Below are 19,061 nucleotides of genomic sequence, written 5' to 3'. Positions count from 1 at the left end.
TTGCCTTTTTTTGTGATTTATCGAAATTTTTGATTGACCAAGATTAAAATAGTATCGAAACGGCTTAAAGATTCCAAAGATTGCCACGAATTATTGAGGTTTTTGTTTATCGAATTACAGATAAAATGAAATAAACAATAGTTGCATATACATGGTTTAGTTAAATTTTTCTTGTTAATTTGTTTCTTTTTGAAATATTAAATTAAAATTTAAAAATAATAACATTAAATTGTTTTAACTAAACAATAAAACTTTACTTATCTTTTTGTGTACTCTATTGGTTTTAATTATCATCATCTTGATTTTGGATGTTTTGTGTGTGTGGATCGTTTTTTAAAAATAGTATAATTATAACAAAATATTCAAGTTTGTATACACACGAACATTCTTGTTGTAACAATTTTGGTTTGTTTCTCTTTTTTGTTGTTGTTATATTTAAAACTAAGACATTTGCTTAATTGTTTTTCCGTTATTTTCTTTCTAACAATTATGATTAAATCATATAATTCATTTCTATTTACTACTAATGAGGGCCTTGAATTTACTTTCCAAATACTGCACTCGCTTTAGCAGTTTATCGCTGGTATTGAATTCATTATAGGGTATGGGTATAACTTTATAGCCACTCTTTTCCAGCAGATCAAAGCTAAGACTAGTAAGGCCGCTGGCTGATTTGTGGGTACCATGACAGATGTCATGATAGTCGACAACCATTAACGCAACCCTGTGGGGAAAAGAAGAAATAAAATTTGTCTTTTTTTTTTTTGCAGTCTTGAAGGAAAAACTTACTTAATGGCATCCTTATGTGTCTTGTCGAGTGGCAAAGGATTGCGCTTGCTGTCGAACGCACACACAGCATCTGAAAATAAAAAATAGAGATTTTTAACCAACTACATCTACTCTCATCTTCCCATCCCAAATTTGTTGCAAACAACAAATATTTTACTAAGCGAGGGTAGAGTTTTCGGGAAATTTCGGGATTTATACTGCTCCCCCAGTCATTTGGTGGCAGTAGGATTTATTAGAGCTTTGATGTCATAATTTCATGGGCTTCACCAATGCTTACAAATTTCAAAACGCTACCCAAATATCCCTTAATCTGCATTTAATCGAAATTGTTTGTCATTCCTTATGTCTGTATTGTGAAAAATTTGAATATTATCCACACCGTTCTTAAGCATTTCCAAAAGTAGTAAAATGGGTTCACGAAATCAGCTACAAAGAGCCTAAAGAGCGACTAGCGCACAGACACTAGAATGAATGCCTTATTCCGAATTATGAAAAGATCCCTTGGCAGTAGGTTCCTTGTACCGGATTGACCCACAACAACACAAGGTCAACTGGTGCTACCTCAGTATAATGTCGTGTTTTTTTTTTTTTCATTTTATTCTCTACGAGAGTTAGAAAGTGGAGTGATTCTTCGAAAACCATTGTTCCATGCCTTGACAAAAAGATATACAGCATGTGCACTCATAAAAGATCACAAGGACTACATATCGTCACCAGAAATGCCCAAAGACGTAACCCTCAACGTACCCTTTGAGGGTTACGTCTTTAGGCATTTTATTTATTTTATTTTATTTATTTATTTTTCAAAAACTTGCCACCAGGCGGATATGCCCATTTTATTTGGTTGCAAGCAAGCTACATTGAATATTAAACTACATATATAAACAAAAAATGAATACAAACATATATCAATTATACAGTAAATGATGTTAAAATTGAATTAAGAATATAAAATTGAACTTAATAAATTAAAAATAAAACTTAAACTAAAATCCCAATTAGGAAGTCTTCAATAAGAATGCTACACCGCAGAAATAAACGGATTTGTACTACTAAAATTACGTCCTCTCCTGAAGAAATCTTAATACAAGTTAGTAAAAACTTATAAAAGCTTGAATATTTTAGGAAAGGAAGGAAAATTACAACATTGTATACTTTGATCAAAATTTACAATATAGAAGCAAATATCGCAAGTATTTAAATGTATAAAAAAATGTTTTATGTACAAAGTTCCATATATTTAGCCTTGAAGCGTTTAACAGAATACGAAAATGACTTAAGTGAGGTTGGTAGGACATTATAGAGTCGTGCAACTCTGACGTGGAAGGACCGATTTAAATACGAGTTCAGACGGGGTATGCGAAGTTGGGGATTTCTTGTAGATCTACCAAAGTGGAACAGTTTTATTAAATAAGTAGGTTTCTTAAATTTATGAACTTTGTAAAAATGCAACAATAATCGTGTATTGACATAATTTGAAAACGAACACCCTAAAAATCGAATAACATAGCCGGACATGTGTTGACGTCCTTTTATAGAAAATATATATCGGACTACTCGATTAAATAGTACATGTAATTTTTTAATAATAACTCTCTTGGTTCCAGAATACACTTCAATGCAATAAAGAAAAACAGGCATAATTAGAGCATGTACGACTTTGGCTTTAACATGCCATGGAAGTGATAAATTTAAGTTGTACAGTTTCCGTAGTAAAAAATTAACCTTAGACGCAATCAAATTGATGTGGGGTAAAAAAGACAATTTATCGTCAAGTGTAAGACCAAGACAGTTTATGTTACTAACGGCATTAATGGGTATATTAAAAAGCGAAATTTGTAGACTACTTCGGTCAAAATTGCCGAACATCATTGACTTTGTTTTACTTAAATTAATGGAAAGATTATTGCAGGACATCCATGACATAATTTTTCCACAAGAATAATTTATAACATTTTGTAGAACATCTAGTGAATCCACTTTACCTTTGAACAGAATTTGAACATCGTCTGCAAATGCAATTGGAATGCAATTAACGCCCTCAACGGCACAAAATAGATCATTCACGAACATAATGAATAAAAGGGGTCCAAGGACGGACCCTTGGGGTACGCCACTTCGGACTTTTAGAATGCTAGACATAATTCCTTTACTTGAATTTTAGGTGACGATATAGAAGATCACCAGGTATTCTCATAGAAACCGCAAGGGCACCTGATAAAAGACCACAAGGTTTTCTCATAGAAGATCACAAGGACATCGAATAGAAGATCACAAGGTCTTCGTATATAAGACCGCAATGTCTTCTCATAGAAGACCACCAGGGTCTCCCACATGAAATACAACAAAGTCTCCTCAAAAAAGACCACAAGTTCTTCTTAATGAAGACAAGAAGATTTACTCATAGAAATCCCAAGATCTTCTTATAGAAGACCACAAGGTATTCTTATAGAAGACCATAAGGTCTTCTGATAGAAGGCTAGCTAGAAGACCACTAGAATAACCTCCGACATTTTTCATGCCGAAAAACATAGGAAAAATCCCTCTATATACTCACCAATTAGGAAACCCATTTTACTATCAACCAAACTCTGGACATGATTTTGTGAAGGCAGCAGGCTCTTTAGAGCATCCAATAGGCCATTGACCAGCACTTGTTTGCCCTTGGCATGGGCCATTGGAACATTATATACCTCACTATCGGTTGGTATTAGTTCACCTTTGTAATCTGTAGCCAACATTTGAGCATAGCTATTGAGATGTAATAACTTCATTTTAGATGTTGCACTCAAACCAGTCTTTTCTGATTGTACTTTTTCCACAAATGATTTACTCAATACACTTTCCAATTGTTGATTTGTACTCAAGCCAAGTATGGTCATTGCCCAAACATGATTCAGCCAATCAATAGATTTACTAAAATCTTGTTGTACAATTGTTTTGGCAAGCTTTTGCTGGACTTCGTCAATGTTTGAACTTTTAAAATTCAACATGGCTGAGGTTAGGAAGAGAGCACTTAAATCTTGTGGCCGGCAGATATCACTATGTTTAATTGTCCATTGGGTAAGAGATTCCAAAATGTCTGTAAAAAATATTAAATAATTTAAGTAAAAGCTGGATCGGGTATCTGCATTTAGTACCTACCCAAATCTCTGTATTTTAAGATACCCAAACTAGTCAAAATGGAACCAATCACAGCCGATTTATCAGTATTCTTGGGCAAAGCCACCTGGATATCAGAACACAGCTTGGCAGCCAATACGGAATCTTGGAAATTCAAAGTAGCCATGGCATAAAAAACATCACCACATTGTTTCAAATCCAAATGTTCTGTGGAACTGCTAATATTGAATGCCAAAGAGCGTAATAGTGGTGTACTACGTCTTTTCCGTGCAGCCAAGGTACTCATAACCTTAACCATTTGTGGTAAGCTAATACTGGCTATTAGCTTGGCAGCCTCATCATCACCAGCTACACCCAATACGGTATTGAGATCATCAGTGCGAAACCCAGAAATACGTTTTTGTGAATTATCAGTCCCCTTGTCGCCATTGCCATTTTTAGCAACAGTACGTCCTAACATTCGACAAACCTTTAAGAAACGTGGATCATTTTCAAATTCATTTAATTTGACACGATTGATGCTACTCCATTCTGAGAGTATGGATACAATGCGAAGAGCATGTTTGCGTGTTATGACAGTATTGCCCTCAGCAATACCCAAGAGACCATTAATGGTCTTGGCGTTGGTAATACGTTCATCTATGTTGGCACCCTTTGCGGGGGTGGTGTTAGTTTTTGATGATGATGCTGCTGATGACTGGGAATCATCTTTTTGCAAGTTTTCAAAGGCAGCAGCAACAAGAGAATCTAAAATGAGTAAAAAGGTATATAAAAATATAATTTAATGTGGAATCATATACATATAATTACACATACACTTGGGATTTTTCATGGCATCTTCAGGAACTGTTGCATCAGCTGACTCTTTACCGGCTCCTGGGCTGGTGCTGGTGGTGTTGCTAGATTGTTTTGATGTACTACTGGCCTCAACAGCAGCAACATTAGAAGTTGACCTCATGACATTAACGCCAAATGTCGTCCTCCTAAACAAATGGCTAGCCGTGGTTGCATAGAATCGTAAGCCCATCATTTTGATTTACTTTCTGATTTTTGATTTACTTTAACAGCTAGAAATTAAGACAAAAAGTTTACATAACCTTCTTTGTTTGTTTTGATTCAAGAATTTCAAAGAAAATCGACAACTTTCTTTTGTAATTCTTGGCCATTATATCTCCCCGATATTGTACAAGTAATAACATGTACTCTGAGACCATTGTCAATATATTTTTAATATAGAAATTCAAATTATTTTATTTACTTCTTCTGTAAAATTAAAAAAGTCCACAACACACGGAAAATGACGGTGACGGCTACGGCTAACACAGATGGCAGCGTAGCGTTGCCAACCTAACCACAAAAGAACGAATACTAGTTACTGCATGGGACCTGTAGATCGAAAATGGAACCGATAATGGCGTTATCTTTTATAATTTACCGTTATAATTCGCAACTGTTATTATAAAAAAAAGAAAAATATTACTAACTAGGCTTTTACACCAGACAGTTTGTCTTTAAATGCAACTCTGATTTACAACACATTTGTCGGCTGTCTTCCATCTGTCCATAATTTTTTCACAGACAGTCGGGTTAACAAATTTTTGACATTTTTGTAAAAATATGTGAGATAAAAGGTGTGTCTTTTTACGTGATAATTTGTAATATTTTCCAACGGAGTGTTGAGTAGCTGCCTTGCCTGCTTGCCTTTCTTCTCTGCTTTATTTCCGACATAACAAAAATAAAAGAATAAAGATGGCCGGGCAAATTTCGAACTAGGTTGTCATTTTCTTTTTTTTATTCTTTTATCAGAAGCAAGCAAGGTAAGCAGGCGAGGCAGCTTATGTACCCAGGCCTTTACAGAACAAAGATATTTGCTTTGAAGTAAAACGTTGGCATTTTCTCTAAATACGTTTTTTTCACAATCCGACCCCTGTATAATATCCGACCATTACCAAAATCAATAGTTTTTTTCCTCTTCTCCTCTTTTTCCTTCGTGACGATCCAATCAAAATTGCGACGTGTAGCGTGATTACAAAAAAATTAAAAAAATTGGATGTATTACCGACTATTGCGATATCTCTGTTATTTGGCCACCTACGCCAACCTGCTTTACATCATTGTAAAGATGGGATTTTCTACTTTCATAGTCAGACTTTGCTCGTCATTTCGTCATTATTATAAAAATAGCAAAAATGAAAAGTTGTTGTTGTTGTTGTAACAGTGTTTTTTTATGTTTATATTTATATGTTCGTTCCTCTGTTCAATCTGGCTCTGGGTCTATCTCCAGTTCCAGAAAAGTGGCTGCTTCGATGGGATGTAGCCACAGATCCACTAGAGTTAGATGGGTAGATTTGGCGGGTAGTTAAAAAGGTGTTGTGTGTCGTGCGGGCCCATGCCGCATACTGGGCATATGTCTTGCACGGCGCGATCGATTTCCGCCCAATACGAATTTACATGTACATGTTTGTAAATGAAAAGTTGGGTTCTATTAGCGGCTATTGCGATATCTTCGTTGTTTGACCACCTACGACAACCTACGTTACATCGTTGTAAAGGTGATATCATGATACAATAAAATAGAGGTAGGGCAGGTATGAAAATTGCCAAAAAAGTACAACCCTGTAGTCATGGCTTGAAACGTCAAATGACATGGAGCAATAATAGAGGTAGACGTATCTGCATAGTTAGTCGGTTTAACAAAAACATATGAAATTTAGAACTTCAATATTTATGTTAAAAGTACCAAGTAGAGTTAAATGTAAAATTCACTTCAGCTATGCTCCAAAATATTAAGTGCTCGGCACATACAATGCGTTGAGCGTCGCGGTACAACAACCACATGAAAAAAGTGTAAGTGATGCCAAGTTTTTTGAAAAACAACAATGTGGCTGACGCATTAAAGTTAAACATAATTTAACTGTTTTGGGACAACGCGTGTCCCAACGTGTCACCGAACGGACTGTATGTGCCGAGGGCTTTATTGCTAGAAAGGTGTTCCAAAAATAGCAAAACTTGTACCCAAAACTTTAGACAGTAAAAACAAAAATGTCATTCCTTATCTTGTACTTGAATAGTTTGGTAGATCTACCATCTTGACTGCTGGCATCCGATTTCCAGATACGCCAACATTTCAGCTAGAATTTTTACAATATTTGTAATTTTTTCGTTCCCGTACTTTTACAACAATAAATATTAATATTTGTCAAATCGTTGTTGCTCAAGTATAACTACGTATTAAAAATCAACAATTTAATTTAGCCACGCGAACAGAATTATTTGTCCTTGTTTTCAATTTTAAGATATAGTGTTAAAGCAGTTTTTAATTGCATAATGTCAACAACAATAATAAAAGTCAACCCTGCTTTTGACAGAATAGACCATAACATGAAAAAAATTTTATTGTACCATGGGCATGGTAGAACAAGAAAAGGTAGCAGCAATACCCAGCTGACTGAACTGGGTTGTAGTGTTAGTGTCAAATTTCATATGATATTTTATACATTCATTTCTATTTCGATGTACATTAGGGACATATATTTTTTGAGAATAAAAATGTATCATTCGGAAAAAACCATTTCCCAGAAAGACTTCTTCATATCAATGATATGTAACCTCCTCCAAGTTCAAACGATAAGCCACGCAGTAAAACACCGCTTGTAGAGGCGATACAACGTTTGTTAATATGTGAGGTATTTTGTTAAAATTTAAAAAAATAAAACCCTAATAAACATGTGCTTCTTTGATTTCTAAAACAAAACATTGAAACATCTTCTCCTTTTTCTATGAATTTCCAGCGACCCCAAACTTTTCTGCAAGAATTCTACTTTCTGCGAGAATTTATGCATTTAGTGGAATGATGTGGAACCATAAAAATTGAAAATGTAACGAATTTTCATTCATGTTTTCCAAAATATTCAACCAAATGTGAAAAATTATTAGTTTTTTAAATTCCAATAATTTATAGACATTTCCTTGTTTTGTTTACAAATACAACTGGCAGTAACGTTACAAACAAAAACAAATTCCTTTGTGGTTGTTGTTCGAGTTGTATTTGTTGTAGTATTAACTTTACCTTGTATTTGTTCTACCATGTACCATGGGTGATATTTTCTACTTTCATTAGCAGGTTTTGCTGTGATATTCGCTTTGAAATAAAATGTTGACTTTTTCTCCAAATAATTTTTTTGCCAATTCCGACCCCTGAATATTATCCGACCATCACCAAAATCAATAGGCTTCTTCCCTTCCGGAAACTTCAAATTTGGTGACGATCGGATTAAAATTGCGACCTGTAGCGTGATTACAAGGCTTAGATGGACAGATCGACTCAGCTCGTCGAGAATTCATTTTGGTATATATATGTATGTGTTTAGGACCATTATTTCGATGCGTTACAAACTGTTTGGACAAAACCAACTTATAATACCCACCCCACATAGTGGTGAAGGGTATAAATATTGTACCGCTTTTATAAGAGGTGTTAAAGGCCTGCGTACATAAGCTGCTCAGCCTGATTGCCTTGCTTTCCTGCTTCATTTTTGACATAATAAAAATAAAAGAATAAAGAAGGCCGAGGAAATTTCGAACTGGGTTGCCCTTTTCTTTTTTATTCTTTTATCAGAAGTAAGCAAGGTAAGCTGCCTTGCCTGCTTACCTCGCTTACTTCTGATAAAAGAATAAAAAAGAAAAGGGCAACCCAGTTCGAAATTTCCTTGGCCTTCTTTATTCTTTTATTTTTATAATGTCAAAAATGAAGCAGGAAAGCAAGGCAATCAAGCAGAGCAGCTTATGTACGCAGGCTTTTATAGTGTGCGTGCGGCACGTTGTTCGGACTTGGAAAAGGTTGCATATCATTGATATGAAGAAGTCTTTACGGGAAATAGTTTTTTTCTGCATGATATATGTTTTTTTTTTTAAATATATATCCCTATTATACATCGAATATAGAAACATGGCACAAGTACCCAGGTAGTAGTATCACACCAGCTGTTCGAATATGAAGTGTCAAATCCCTTTATAAAAAAATTCTTTTTGTTGTAATTTCCCCAACAACATAAAGAAAATTTTCGATGCCACTACCTGGTCGATATGCCTTGAATAGAAATAAAAATAATAAATGTCGTATGGAATTTGACACTAACATTACAACCCAGTTCAGTTATAGCACGGTTACACTACAGCTTTTTGCCGGGTTAACCCACTTCATGAGGATTTATTGCTTAATCTGGTCAAATCTGACCAGATTTGCCATACAAAAATTAAATCCTCTCACGACTGGGTTTATTTTAAATCCGGCACAAATCCACCAAAAATACAGTGTTGTATTCGGTATTTGTGCAAAAAAATCCAACTCTACTCAAAAAGTACCAAAAGTTGCCACTGTTTTTGCAACAGAGTTAGTCGTGTTTTACACGTTTACGATTGGTCACATGAGATTTTATGGAGTTAATAAAGCTAAAGTTATTTGAAAATCATGAAATTATTTATTTTTTTACATTAGACACTTTTTTAGCAAAAAGTACGCTTGATACCATGATACAAAAATGTATCCCTGTGTGTAAAATATACCAATATTAGCAAAGAGGGGACGATATCTCATACGAGAAATTGTAAAAGTGTTAAACACGACTTTATTAGTTATTTTGTATGTATACGTAAACAAACATCAGCTGACAGTTTATATCCTCGAAAAGCAAAGTGTAACCAGCAAAGATTAACCCACTGGATCTATTAAACCCAGTGGGTTAACCTTCAATAGTGTAACCGGGGTATTATAGCCCATTTAGATATGACTTCATTAGCCGGATTTAGCACATTATCAGGTTTTATTTGCTAAATCCAGCCAAAATCTACCAGATTTCCCATACAAAAATAAATCCTCGTATTGGGTGGATTTGTTTTAAATCTGGCATAAATCCTCGTATACAACTCTGTTTTTTTGCAACATGTTGCTAGAAAATACATAAAGTTGCAAGCTGGTACAAGAAACAAGGTAGATGCATCGGTGAATTGCTACAATAAAAATAATTTAAAATGTAAAAAAATTGTAAAAAAGGCAGAAAAATTAAATTTGTTTTGATGTACAAAGTTGATTTTTATCAACCAAGACTAATATTTACGATGTCTAAACGATAAAATGATTCGTTTATTTATTTTAGATGGGCTAACTGCGATAAAATAACTCTTTATTTGAACTTTATTTAGCATTAGTAGCATAATGTGCTAACATTTTCAATATTAAACAATAAATTTGTAATTTGCCGTATGTTTTTTGAGACGAATTCAATTTACAAAAAATTCTTTTGACGTTTCAAATTCGATCCGAAGGGCTGATGCATCTACCTTGGTAATTGTGCTTTGAACAAAAATCAGCTGACTGCCATTTAAATCCTCCAAAATGTATATCTAAATGCAATGAGATTTGTACTGGATTTATTAAATCCAGTCGAGGATTTATGGCTAGTCTAAATGAGCTATTAGCTGGGTATTGCTCATACCTTATATTGTTCTACCATGGTTTTTGACCATGGTACAATTATTACAGGTAAAAGCAAGTGTTGTTGTACAACAATCGATACAACAACCACATAGAAATTTGTTGTTGTACGTAATACTAGTGTGAACTTCATTTTTGAAAATTGTAAACAAAAATATAAAATATCAATATGCTTTGAAGTCTCATAAATATTGGTTTAATGAAATACAAATATATGTAAATTTAATAAATGAATTAAAAACTATTTAAACTAATATCAATAATAATTCCGCGTGTTACTTTTCTTCAAAAATGTTGACAGTGGTAAGTATCGCTGCATCTAAATATCCAGAATTACTAATAATTCATGCTTATGGCCCATGGTAGAACAAGAAAAGGTAGCAGCAATACCCAGCTGACTGAACTGGGTTGTAGTGTTAGTGTCAAATTTCATATGACATTTTATACATTCATTTCTATTTCGATGTACATTAGGGACATATATTTTTTGAGAAAAAAAATATATCATTCGGAAAAAACCATTTCCCAGAAAGACTTCTTCATATCAATGATATGTAACCTCCTCCAAGTTCGAACGATAAGCCGCGCAGTAAATCACCGCTTGTAGAGGCGATACAAAGTTTGTTAATATGTGAGGTATTTTGTTAAAATTTAAAAAAATAAAGCCCTAATAAACATGTGCTTCTTTGATTTCTAAAACAAAACATTGAAACAGCTTCTCCTTTTTCTATGAATTTCCAGCGACCCCAAACTTTTCTGCAAGAATTCTACTTTCTGCGAGAATTTATGCATTTAGTGGAATGATGTGGAACCATAAAAATTGAAAATGTAACGAATTTTCATTCATGTTTTCCAAAATATTCAACCAAATGTGAAAAATTATTAGTTTTTTAAATTCCAATAATTTATAGACATTTCCTTGTTTTGTTTACAAATACAACTGGCAGTAACGTTACAAACAAAAACAAATTCCTTTGTGGTTGTTGTTCGAGTTGTATTTGTTGTAGTATTAACTTTACCTTGTATTTGTTCTACCATGCTTATGGCCTGTTCCCGTACTTTATAAAGTGGTAAAAGTCGTAAAAGTTGTAAAAGTCGTAAAGGATTTTCATATAAATTTTGTGTACGGGAACGCAAAATGCGTAAAAGTGGTAAAAATCGTAAAAACTTTTTAGTTCTGGAACAGAGCTATAATTTCAGATGGGGCACATTGAATCACAATTTTCAATTAACCAAATCCAAACATATTATATGCGAAGAAAAGATGAAATCCACGATTCAGAATGAAATTTATCAACATTAATGAATAAACACTGCTAGAAACACATCAAGAAAGCCGATGGTGAGGCAGTACGGCAGAAAACTACATATTTGCTGTAATAGGAAATGCAGCCGATGTTATTGCCAGGATATGCAAAATCTCTATTTCTAACTCCCTTATACGGCGTAAACAAATGAAACATCTCAATTCGATATATAAAATATATTTTGTTCTATGTATGTACACATGGTAGAACAAGAAAAGGTAGCAGCAATACCCAGCTGACTGAACTGGGTTGTAGTGTTAGTGTCAAATTCCATTCGACATTTTATGTATTTATTTCTATGTTCGATGTATATTAGGGATATATATTTTTGAAGAACAAATTTATTCATCAGAAAAAAAAACTATTTCCCATAAAGACGGCTTCATATCATTGACATGTAACCTCCTCCAGGTCCGAACGACATGCCGCACACTAAAACATCGCTTATAGAGGCGGTACAATATTTGTTAATATGTGTGGTATTTTGTTAAACTTGAAAAGAATAAAGCCCTAATAAACATGTGCTTTTTTGTTTTCAAAAGCAAATGATTGAAACATCTTCTCTTTTTTCAATGAATTACCAGCGACCCGAAACATTTTTGCAAGTATTCTACTTTCTGCGAGAAATTATGCATTTAGTGGAATGATATGGAAACATTCAAATTGGAAATCTAACGAGTTTTCATTCATGTTTTCCAAAATATTCAATCAAATGTGAAAAATATTAGTTTTTTAAATTCCAATAATTTATAGACATTTCCTTGTTTTGTTTACATTTACGTTGACACTAAGGTTTACAAACAAAAACAAATTCCTTTGTGGTTGTTGTTCGAGTTGTATTTGTTGTAGTATTAACTTTACCTTGTATTTGTTCTACCATGGTATGTACATATGTTTTAAATAAAATCAGTGTGTTTGGACATTATCCCCAAAAATTGTTGGCTGAAGTTCATAGATGCAAAATGGGTTCACTATTTTCATCCTACAGGTGTAACGAAAGGAGTGTTTCAACGTGCCTTATAGTAAGTTTAGATTTACGAAATCTGAACGTGGGTTCATGTTCTGTTTAATCCATTGCTTGACGTTTTGTGTAGCTAAAAACAACAACCACATAGGACTGGTTTCGTGATGCCAACCACAGCAGCACTTGAGACGAAACTGCTGTTCTGATAACTCTTCCTTAGCAAGAGGGGCCTACTAGGGATATTTTGAACAAATCTGCTTCGTCATAACCAAAAAACACGACTGATGTTCCATAATAGAAGTTTAACCATACTCTGCAATTGTCTTAAGGCCCCGGCACATACGGTACGTTGAGCGTCGCGTTAAAACAACCACATGAAAACTTCAATGACAAACTTGGCATCACTTACACTTTTTTCATGTGGTTGTTGTTTCTAACGCGTGACGCGAAGCACAACGGACCGTATGTGCCGGAGCCATTATTCCGTATAATTCACAGTGCATCCAATATATTGAGATTTCATTCATTATGTTTTCCATCAGATCCTTGCCTGCAATGAGATATTTTTAAGCGCATAAATACCCACTTGACCATAAATAAATATAGCACTGACCTGTATCCGCCAATGCCTGACACAACATTTTACACGGCCTTTTGTTCTCTTACACCATCCTTACAGATTGCTAAACTATTCGAAAGTTGCATCCTTTGGATCTACATATTTTTCGAAGTTCGCACGTATGTACATATTACTCGTGAAGTCTATAACTTCAAAAATATGTGTTTAATGTTTGTTTATCAGAAAGTAAAAAATATAAATATTAATTGACAATTAACGAAAAGAACAACTTCATAAACTTCATATTGTATTTGACACTAGTATTACGGGTGAACCTAATCAGCTGGGACTTGCTTTTACCTGTTTATTGTACCATGGTTTTTGACAATCAATACATGAACTCAACTGTCCGGCCATGTGTGAACACAGGGTTAGAGGAAAAATTGTTATCTTGTTAAGAGCAGTACACATTAGAGCTGCCAAAAAATCGATGGCACTATCGATAATATCGATTATTTTTTAAAAATACAATATCGATAGATAGTTTTGTTTATCGATATTATCGGATTAAAAACCCCTAACCTAAAATTCACAGAAATTAATAGAAATTCGAGGTTTTTCGGTTTTGTGGATGTAAGAAAGTAAGCTGGTAGTTACACGTACAAATTTTTCAAAAAGTAAAATGTATTTTTTTATTAAATAAAAGCAATTTTTTTCTCGTTTTTGATTTCTGTGAACTATTTGTGCAAAATTTCAACAAAAGCGTAGACATTTCCGCCATTTTCATTTCTAAATTAATGGTGGTGACAAATTAACGATAATATCGATAGTAATCGATATTTTAAACTATTATATCGAAAATATCTAATGTTGGGAATATCGATGGTTTGCCAGCTCTAGTACACATTGTCAGTTTTGAATGTCGATATTTCTCAGTTATCGATAACTGTCCAACCGTCCAGCAACCACAAAACATTTGGTGGTTGCATGATGAATGACAAAAATGAACGGCCACACTAGCAAGCACCAACAAAGCTGTCATTCAAAACTGGCAATGTGTTCTCAGCTTTATGCTCTGTTCCAGAACCTGCAAGAAGCTACTACTTTTTACTACGATAACATTTTTCCTTTATGTTATCGGAAAAAATAGTAAAAATTAGTAGATTCTTGCAGTACTGGAACATACCATAACATTTATTCCTTTATGTTATCGAAAAAAAAATAGTAAAAATTAGTAGATTCTTGCAGTATTGGAACAGACCAGTAGTAAACATTTGCAGATTATTACAGGTTCTGGAACAGAGCAACTGTTACAACAACCAACAGTTTATTCTCTCTTCAGCTTTGCGCCAAGATTTTAAATTATAGATTTTTTCTGGATAACGTAATGCGTTATTTGACGGGTATGTCATGGAATGGACATTTGAAATACATAAATGGTCTGTTCCAGTACTGCACATTTCTACACATTTTTACTATTTTTTCGATAACATAAAGGAAAAATCGGTTATCGGAGTAAAAATGTGTAGAAATGTGTAGTACTGGAACAGACCATAAATTACTATTTGGTCTGTTCTAGTACTGCAAGAATCTACTAATTTTTACTATTTTTCCCGATAACATAAAGGAAAAAATGTTATCGTAGTAAAAAATGGTAGCTTCTTGCAGGTTCTGGAACAGAGCAATTATTTTTCGCAATTATTTCGAAGCTACTATTTTTTACTACGATAATATTTTTTCCTTTATATTATCTGGAAAAATAGTAAAAATTAGTAGATTCTTGCAGTACTGGAACAGACCATATGTATTTTTAAGAAATATCGATAATCACTGAAATAAATCGATGTTATTTTTACAATGTCGATTATCGATATGTTCAAAAGGCTAATTATAGATCCCTATTTATTGATGGGACAGCGAAGCAATTTCTCAATTTCGTCGTCAGTCATTTTTCTTCGTAAACTTATTAACTAATTTATTTTTTTTGTACAAAATTTCTTTTGATTGTTTCCAAAATATTTTGATTTTTATATTAAAAAAGAGTTACAATAAAAATAAAGCGAGAATTCCAGAAGATAAGCAACATTCTATAAGAAAAGCTAAAAGCAAAAGAAAAAAAGAAACGTGTACAGTGAAGAAGAACGAAGAAACGACGACCAGACAAGAGTAATACAAGAATCAAGTGGCAGTTCATATTTGCTATTCCAACCAATTCGATTTCATTTCTGAGTGTGAAGATATTTTGTTTGTGAAAAATAGCTGTGTTGTGGCATTACGACCAACAATTGAATTCCACCACACACAACAAACAGGAAGCACCAAAAACCCAAGCAAATAAGAATAAAGAACCAACAAGAAAATGGTCGACAAATTTATAAATATGTGGAAAGTACGTGAATTGGCGGATAAAGTGTAAGTGAAATTGTATGGAAACAAGTGTTAATCTATTCAAAGACAGGGAGGGGTGCAATAATCATTGCCTATCAAAATTTACAATAGATTCACTTGCTTTGTGGTAAACAAATTAACAAATATGTGTCATAAATCTGGTCAAGGTAATGTCGGATAGAGCGATGATGGCGCATCGACAAAATCAATTGTGCAGATACCTACATAAATAGCCCCCCCAACAACAGACATCGCTGATATACAAACTAAAAACACTACTTGAATTGGCCACATAAGTAGCTCCTTTCCACGAACTCAAAATGTGATAGCACAAAGAAAACGCAACAGTCTTTTGCGACAAACATAACACTCAACATTATTAAGATGAACTTTTGTACATACACGAGCTGCGCTTCCCTGCTACTTCTATGAAAGAAGAAGTAAAAAAACAAGGCTAGATTTTTAAAGACAAGCTTTAACGTTAAGTTTTGTCTCGGCCACTTCCATCTATGTGTAGCATGTTTGTCTAGCTTGCTGCTACTCGCTAGTTGGCAGATTGTCAATGCTTTGTTCTTGTCTTTATTTTTTATGTTCGCTTATTTTTCGTGTTTTGTTATGGTAAAGACAACAACAAATATGTGGCTACACTTGCGCGTACTGGTTATACTGCTTATTCCCCCCTTCCCCTTCTCAAAGTGTCTTGGCTTATGCACCTTAGCCTCAGCTAGACTCAGTGAATTAACACTTCTATGGAAGTTGTTACTTTTGAGTTTCTTATGATATTGCGATTATACCTGGGTCTTGTTTTTTTATTATTTATTATGTACTTGACTATCGAATGTGATTGCTGCATTCTACTATTTTATTTTCTTATCTAAAAAGTTTTTATGTTTTTAATGACTTTTGTCGCTTAACCCAGCTAGCAAGTGTTCCATATAACACGTAAACTACTATCACTACACACTATGTTCCCCCCAAATTGCTGGAAGCATTTTAGCTGTCTTCCTTATATGTTGCTTTAACCACCTGTTTCTCAATTTTTTGTTCCATATTTAGTTGACACTTTTTTTGTCATTTAAAGAAGTCTACGTCAAATGGTTGGTTACGTTGCTTAGTTTCATCGCAAATATTTTACGGTCGATTAAAGTGGATTAATTGTTTTGTAATTGGATATCGTCTGTTTACGTCTCATGTGACAAACAAAGTTGATGAGTTCTCGTCTTGCGGGTGATGGGATGGTTTGACACAGAAGAGGTTGTATGGATAACTAATGTTGACATATTCTTGTTATTCATGTGTGCTTAACGCTAAAAGGTTGTGTTAAAGGTTGCGTGGCTATTGAAATTGTTCTATAAAGGAAAAATAAATAAAATTCATACCTTTAACGTAAACTAAGAATGTTTACTTTTACATATAACCGGATTTAACCCACTTAGCGCCGAGAATAAGATAAGTTTAAAATTTTATATTAAGGGGTCGATTATGGATAGCAACTCAACTGTAGTTGTGTTGCCAGAAGAGAATATCATACAATTGAAATAAGTGAAACGACAGAAATATTTGTAAAATTCATTCAATATCAGTATTTTGAACCTTCAGCTACTAATTTAATTGTAAAAAATATGAATTTCAATGTAGAAATTGGAGTTTTATCATTAAATTTGCAACTGGAGTTGGGTTGCTATCAATAATCGACCCCTAAAATTAAATTTTTGAGGTTTTAAGCATTTTTTAAAAATATTTTTTTTTTTAAAACGTATAGTTTTCCTTGAATCGGGGCACTTTTAAAAATTCCGGCAAAGTTCTTGGTTATTTTTCCTCAATGTGTGCCCTCTCCACTTCTATTTTCTCCAATTTATGACGTTTGTTATTGGATAGATAGGCATTGTTTATAACATTTGGACACCAAATTCTCAAAAGGTATCGAAGACATCGATTTATGATTTTAAGGCTGCTGTTTTCAACCAGGTTTAGCACCCGTAAAGTAATACGGATTAAAACGTTCTATTTGTATATATTTATTTTTGTATTCCTCGATATTATTGAATAGTTCTAGATGGTTCGTAGTTGATTGAAAGCTTCATTACCCTTACCAATTCTTCCGGCTTCCGCTCCGCCTTCGATTGCAATTATGCTTCCGAGATAACAGAATCCCTCGATCGGTTCGTCTTCAATAAAAAAGGGGTTTGAGTTTATCGATTTTATGTAAATTTCTACAATTATTTAGTGTTACACTAGGTTTTGCTAGGCTGTTGAAAAGTTACAACGTGTGCCGATCTTTACAACATGCCGGAAAGATTGTTCTGCAGACTGCCGCCAATCCAAGAACATTTAGATTTGAGAAAACAACATCATAATGAAAGCAGATGACTGTGCTTTGTCTTAAAACCAGAAGTTATAGTCCTTCGATAGTTGGTGCATGGACTTCGAAGACGTTATTTAAAGTACAGGGTGGCCCAAAAAGGACTGAAGGATTAAAAATAACTGTAATTTTTTTTGTTTTTATTTTTTATTGATTTTTTTTATGTTTTTAAATATTTAATTCATGGAAATTTTTTACATTTAAGTGTGAAATATAACATCTCTCAAATTGTGTCCATTTTCTTGCAAACAAAAATTGTCTCTTTTAACCGCATTTTCCATTACTGCCCGTAGAGTTTCTGGTTCCAAGTTGCTTATTTCTGCTTGAATGTTGTGCTTAAGCTCTTGAATTGTTTGGGGTTTATTGATATACACAACTTCTTTCAAATAGCCCCACAAAAAAAGTCTGGAGCGGTCAAATCTGGTGAACGTGGAGGCCAAGCAAAATCACAATATCTGGAAATTATTCGTTCACCAAAAATGTTATGAAGAAGTTCCATTGTCGCTCTTGCTGTATGCGCAGTTGCTCCATCTTGCTGGAACCATATGTTTTGATTATTCTCCGTTAACCGTTTCTGGGTGACCCTCCACATCTTCGAAAAAATATGGACCGATAATTTTATCAGCCATAACACCGCACCAAACAGTTCATCTGGCGGGGTGTAATTCACGCCGATGTAATGCCCTAGGATTGTGAGTGCCCCAAAATCTACAATTTTGTTTGTTTACATAGCCATTTAAGTGGAAATGAGCTTCATCGCTCATTATAAGATTGTTTAAAAAGTTATCATTTTCTCTGGCTATTTGACTAAAACGAATAGCATATTGCAGGCGTGCCTGATGGTCTTGGGGGAGCAGTTGCTGTGCCATTTGAATTTTATACGGAAACATTTTAGGATCCCGCTTCAAAATTCTTTGCAGGGATGTTCTGGAGATTCCCAATTGAGTACAACGACGACGAGTAGAGACAGATGGATCTTCGTTTACACTCTGCCGTACAGCCTCCACAACTGCTTCATTGCGCACAGATCGACCTCTTCCTGGAAGATCTGACACTCTTCCATGTTCCTCAAAACG

At 34.1% G+C, this 19,061-nt stretch overlaps 2 protein-coding genes across 5 annotated transcripts in view; one reads left to right on the top strand and one right to left on the bottom strand.

Annotated features, from left to right (window-relative positions):
- Positions 1-151: 151 nt before the first annotated feature.
- LOC141388922 (FAST kinase domain-containing protein 4) lies at positions 152-5,393 on the bottom strand. 2 transcript variants are annotated; one of them, XR_012408958.1, is made up of 6 exons: positions 5,171-5,281; positions 4,729-4,979; positions 3,934-4,659; positions 3,133-3,871; positions 790-945; positions 152-724 (listed from the first exon to the last, which is right to left on the bottom strand). XR_012408958.1 is itself a non-coding variant. In XM_073959688.1 (6 exons), exons 2-6 carry the CDS (start codon positions 4,940-4,942, stop codon positions 514-516), a joined length of 1,746 nt encoding a protein of 581 aa, XP_073815789.1. In that variant the 5' UTR covers positions 4,943-4,979; positions 5,171-5,393; the 3' UTR covers positions 152-513. The 2 variants fall into 2 exon arrangements, 1 of the variants encoding a protein (XP_073815789.1); XM_073959688.1 differs by having other exon boundaries at positions 790-859; positions 3,347-3,871; positions 5,171-5,393.
- A 9,724-nt stretch (positions 5,394-15,117) lies between these two features.
- The window catches only part of lqfR (clathrin interactor lqfR), a 42,997-nt gene continuing 39,053 nt past the window's right edge, over positions 15,118-19,061 (top strand). The window contains exon 1 of one of the 3 annotated variants that reach the window (XM_073959691.1): positions 15,118-15,647. In XM_073959691.1, coding sequence (XP_073815792.1) covers positions 15,595-15,647 — 53 coding nt within the window. In that variant the 5' untranslated portion in view covers positions 15,118-15,594. The remainder of the gene's footprint in view (positions 15,648-19,061) is intronic. The other 2 variants (XM_073959690.1, XM_073959692.1) reach the window with 2 other exon arrangements.

The sequence above is a fragment of the Musca autumnalis genome, unplaced genomic scaffold (genome assembly GCF_047663935.1).
Source record: "Musca autumnalis isolate F117 unplaced genomic scaffold, ASM4766393v1 scaffold_1, whole genome shotgun sequence".
NCBI classification, from domain to species: Eukaryota; Metazoa; Arthropoda; class Insecta; order Diptera; family Muscidae; genus Musca; species Musca autumnalis.
Note: the sequence above shows the minus strand (reverse complement) of the source record. Positions and strands in the feature narration are given on the sequence as shown.

Coding starts and splice junctions, on each gene's coding strand:
- LOC141388922 (XM_073959688.1), bottom strand. CDS start 4,942: ATGATGGGCTTACGATTCTATGCAACCACGGCTAGCCATTTGTTTAGG. Junction 3,872..3,933: donor CTTAAAATACAGAGATTTGG/GTAGGTACTAAA, acceptor TATTTTTTACAG/ACATTTTGGAATCTCTTACC. Junction 725..789: donor ACACATAAGGATGCCATTAA/GTAAGTTTTTCC, acceptor TTTTCCCCACAG/GGTTGCGTTAATGGTTGTCG.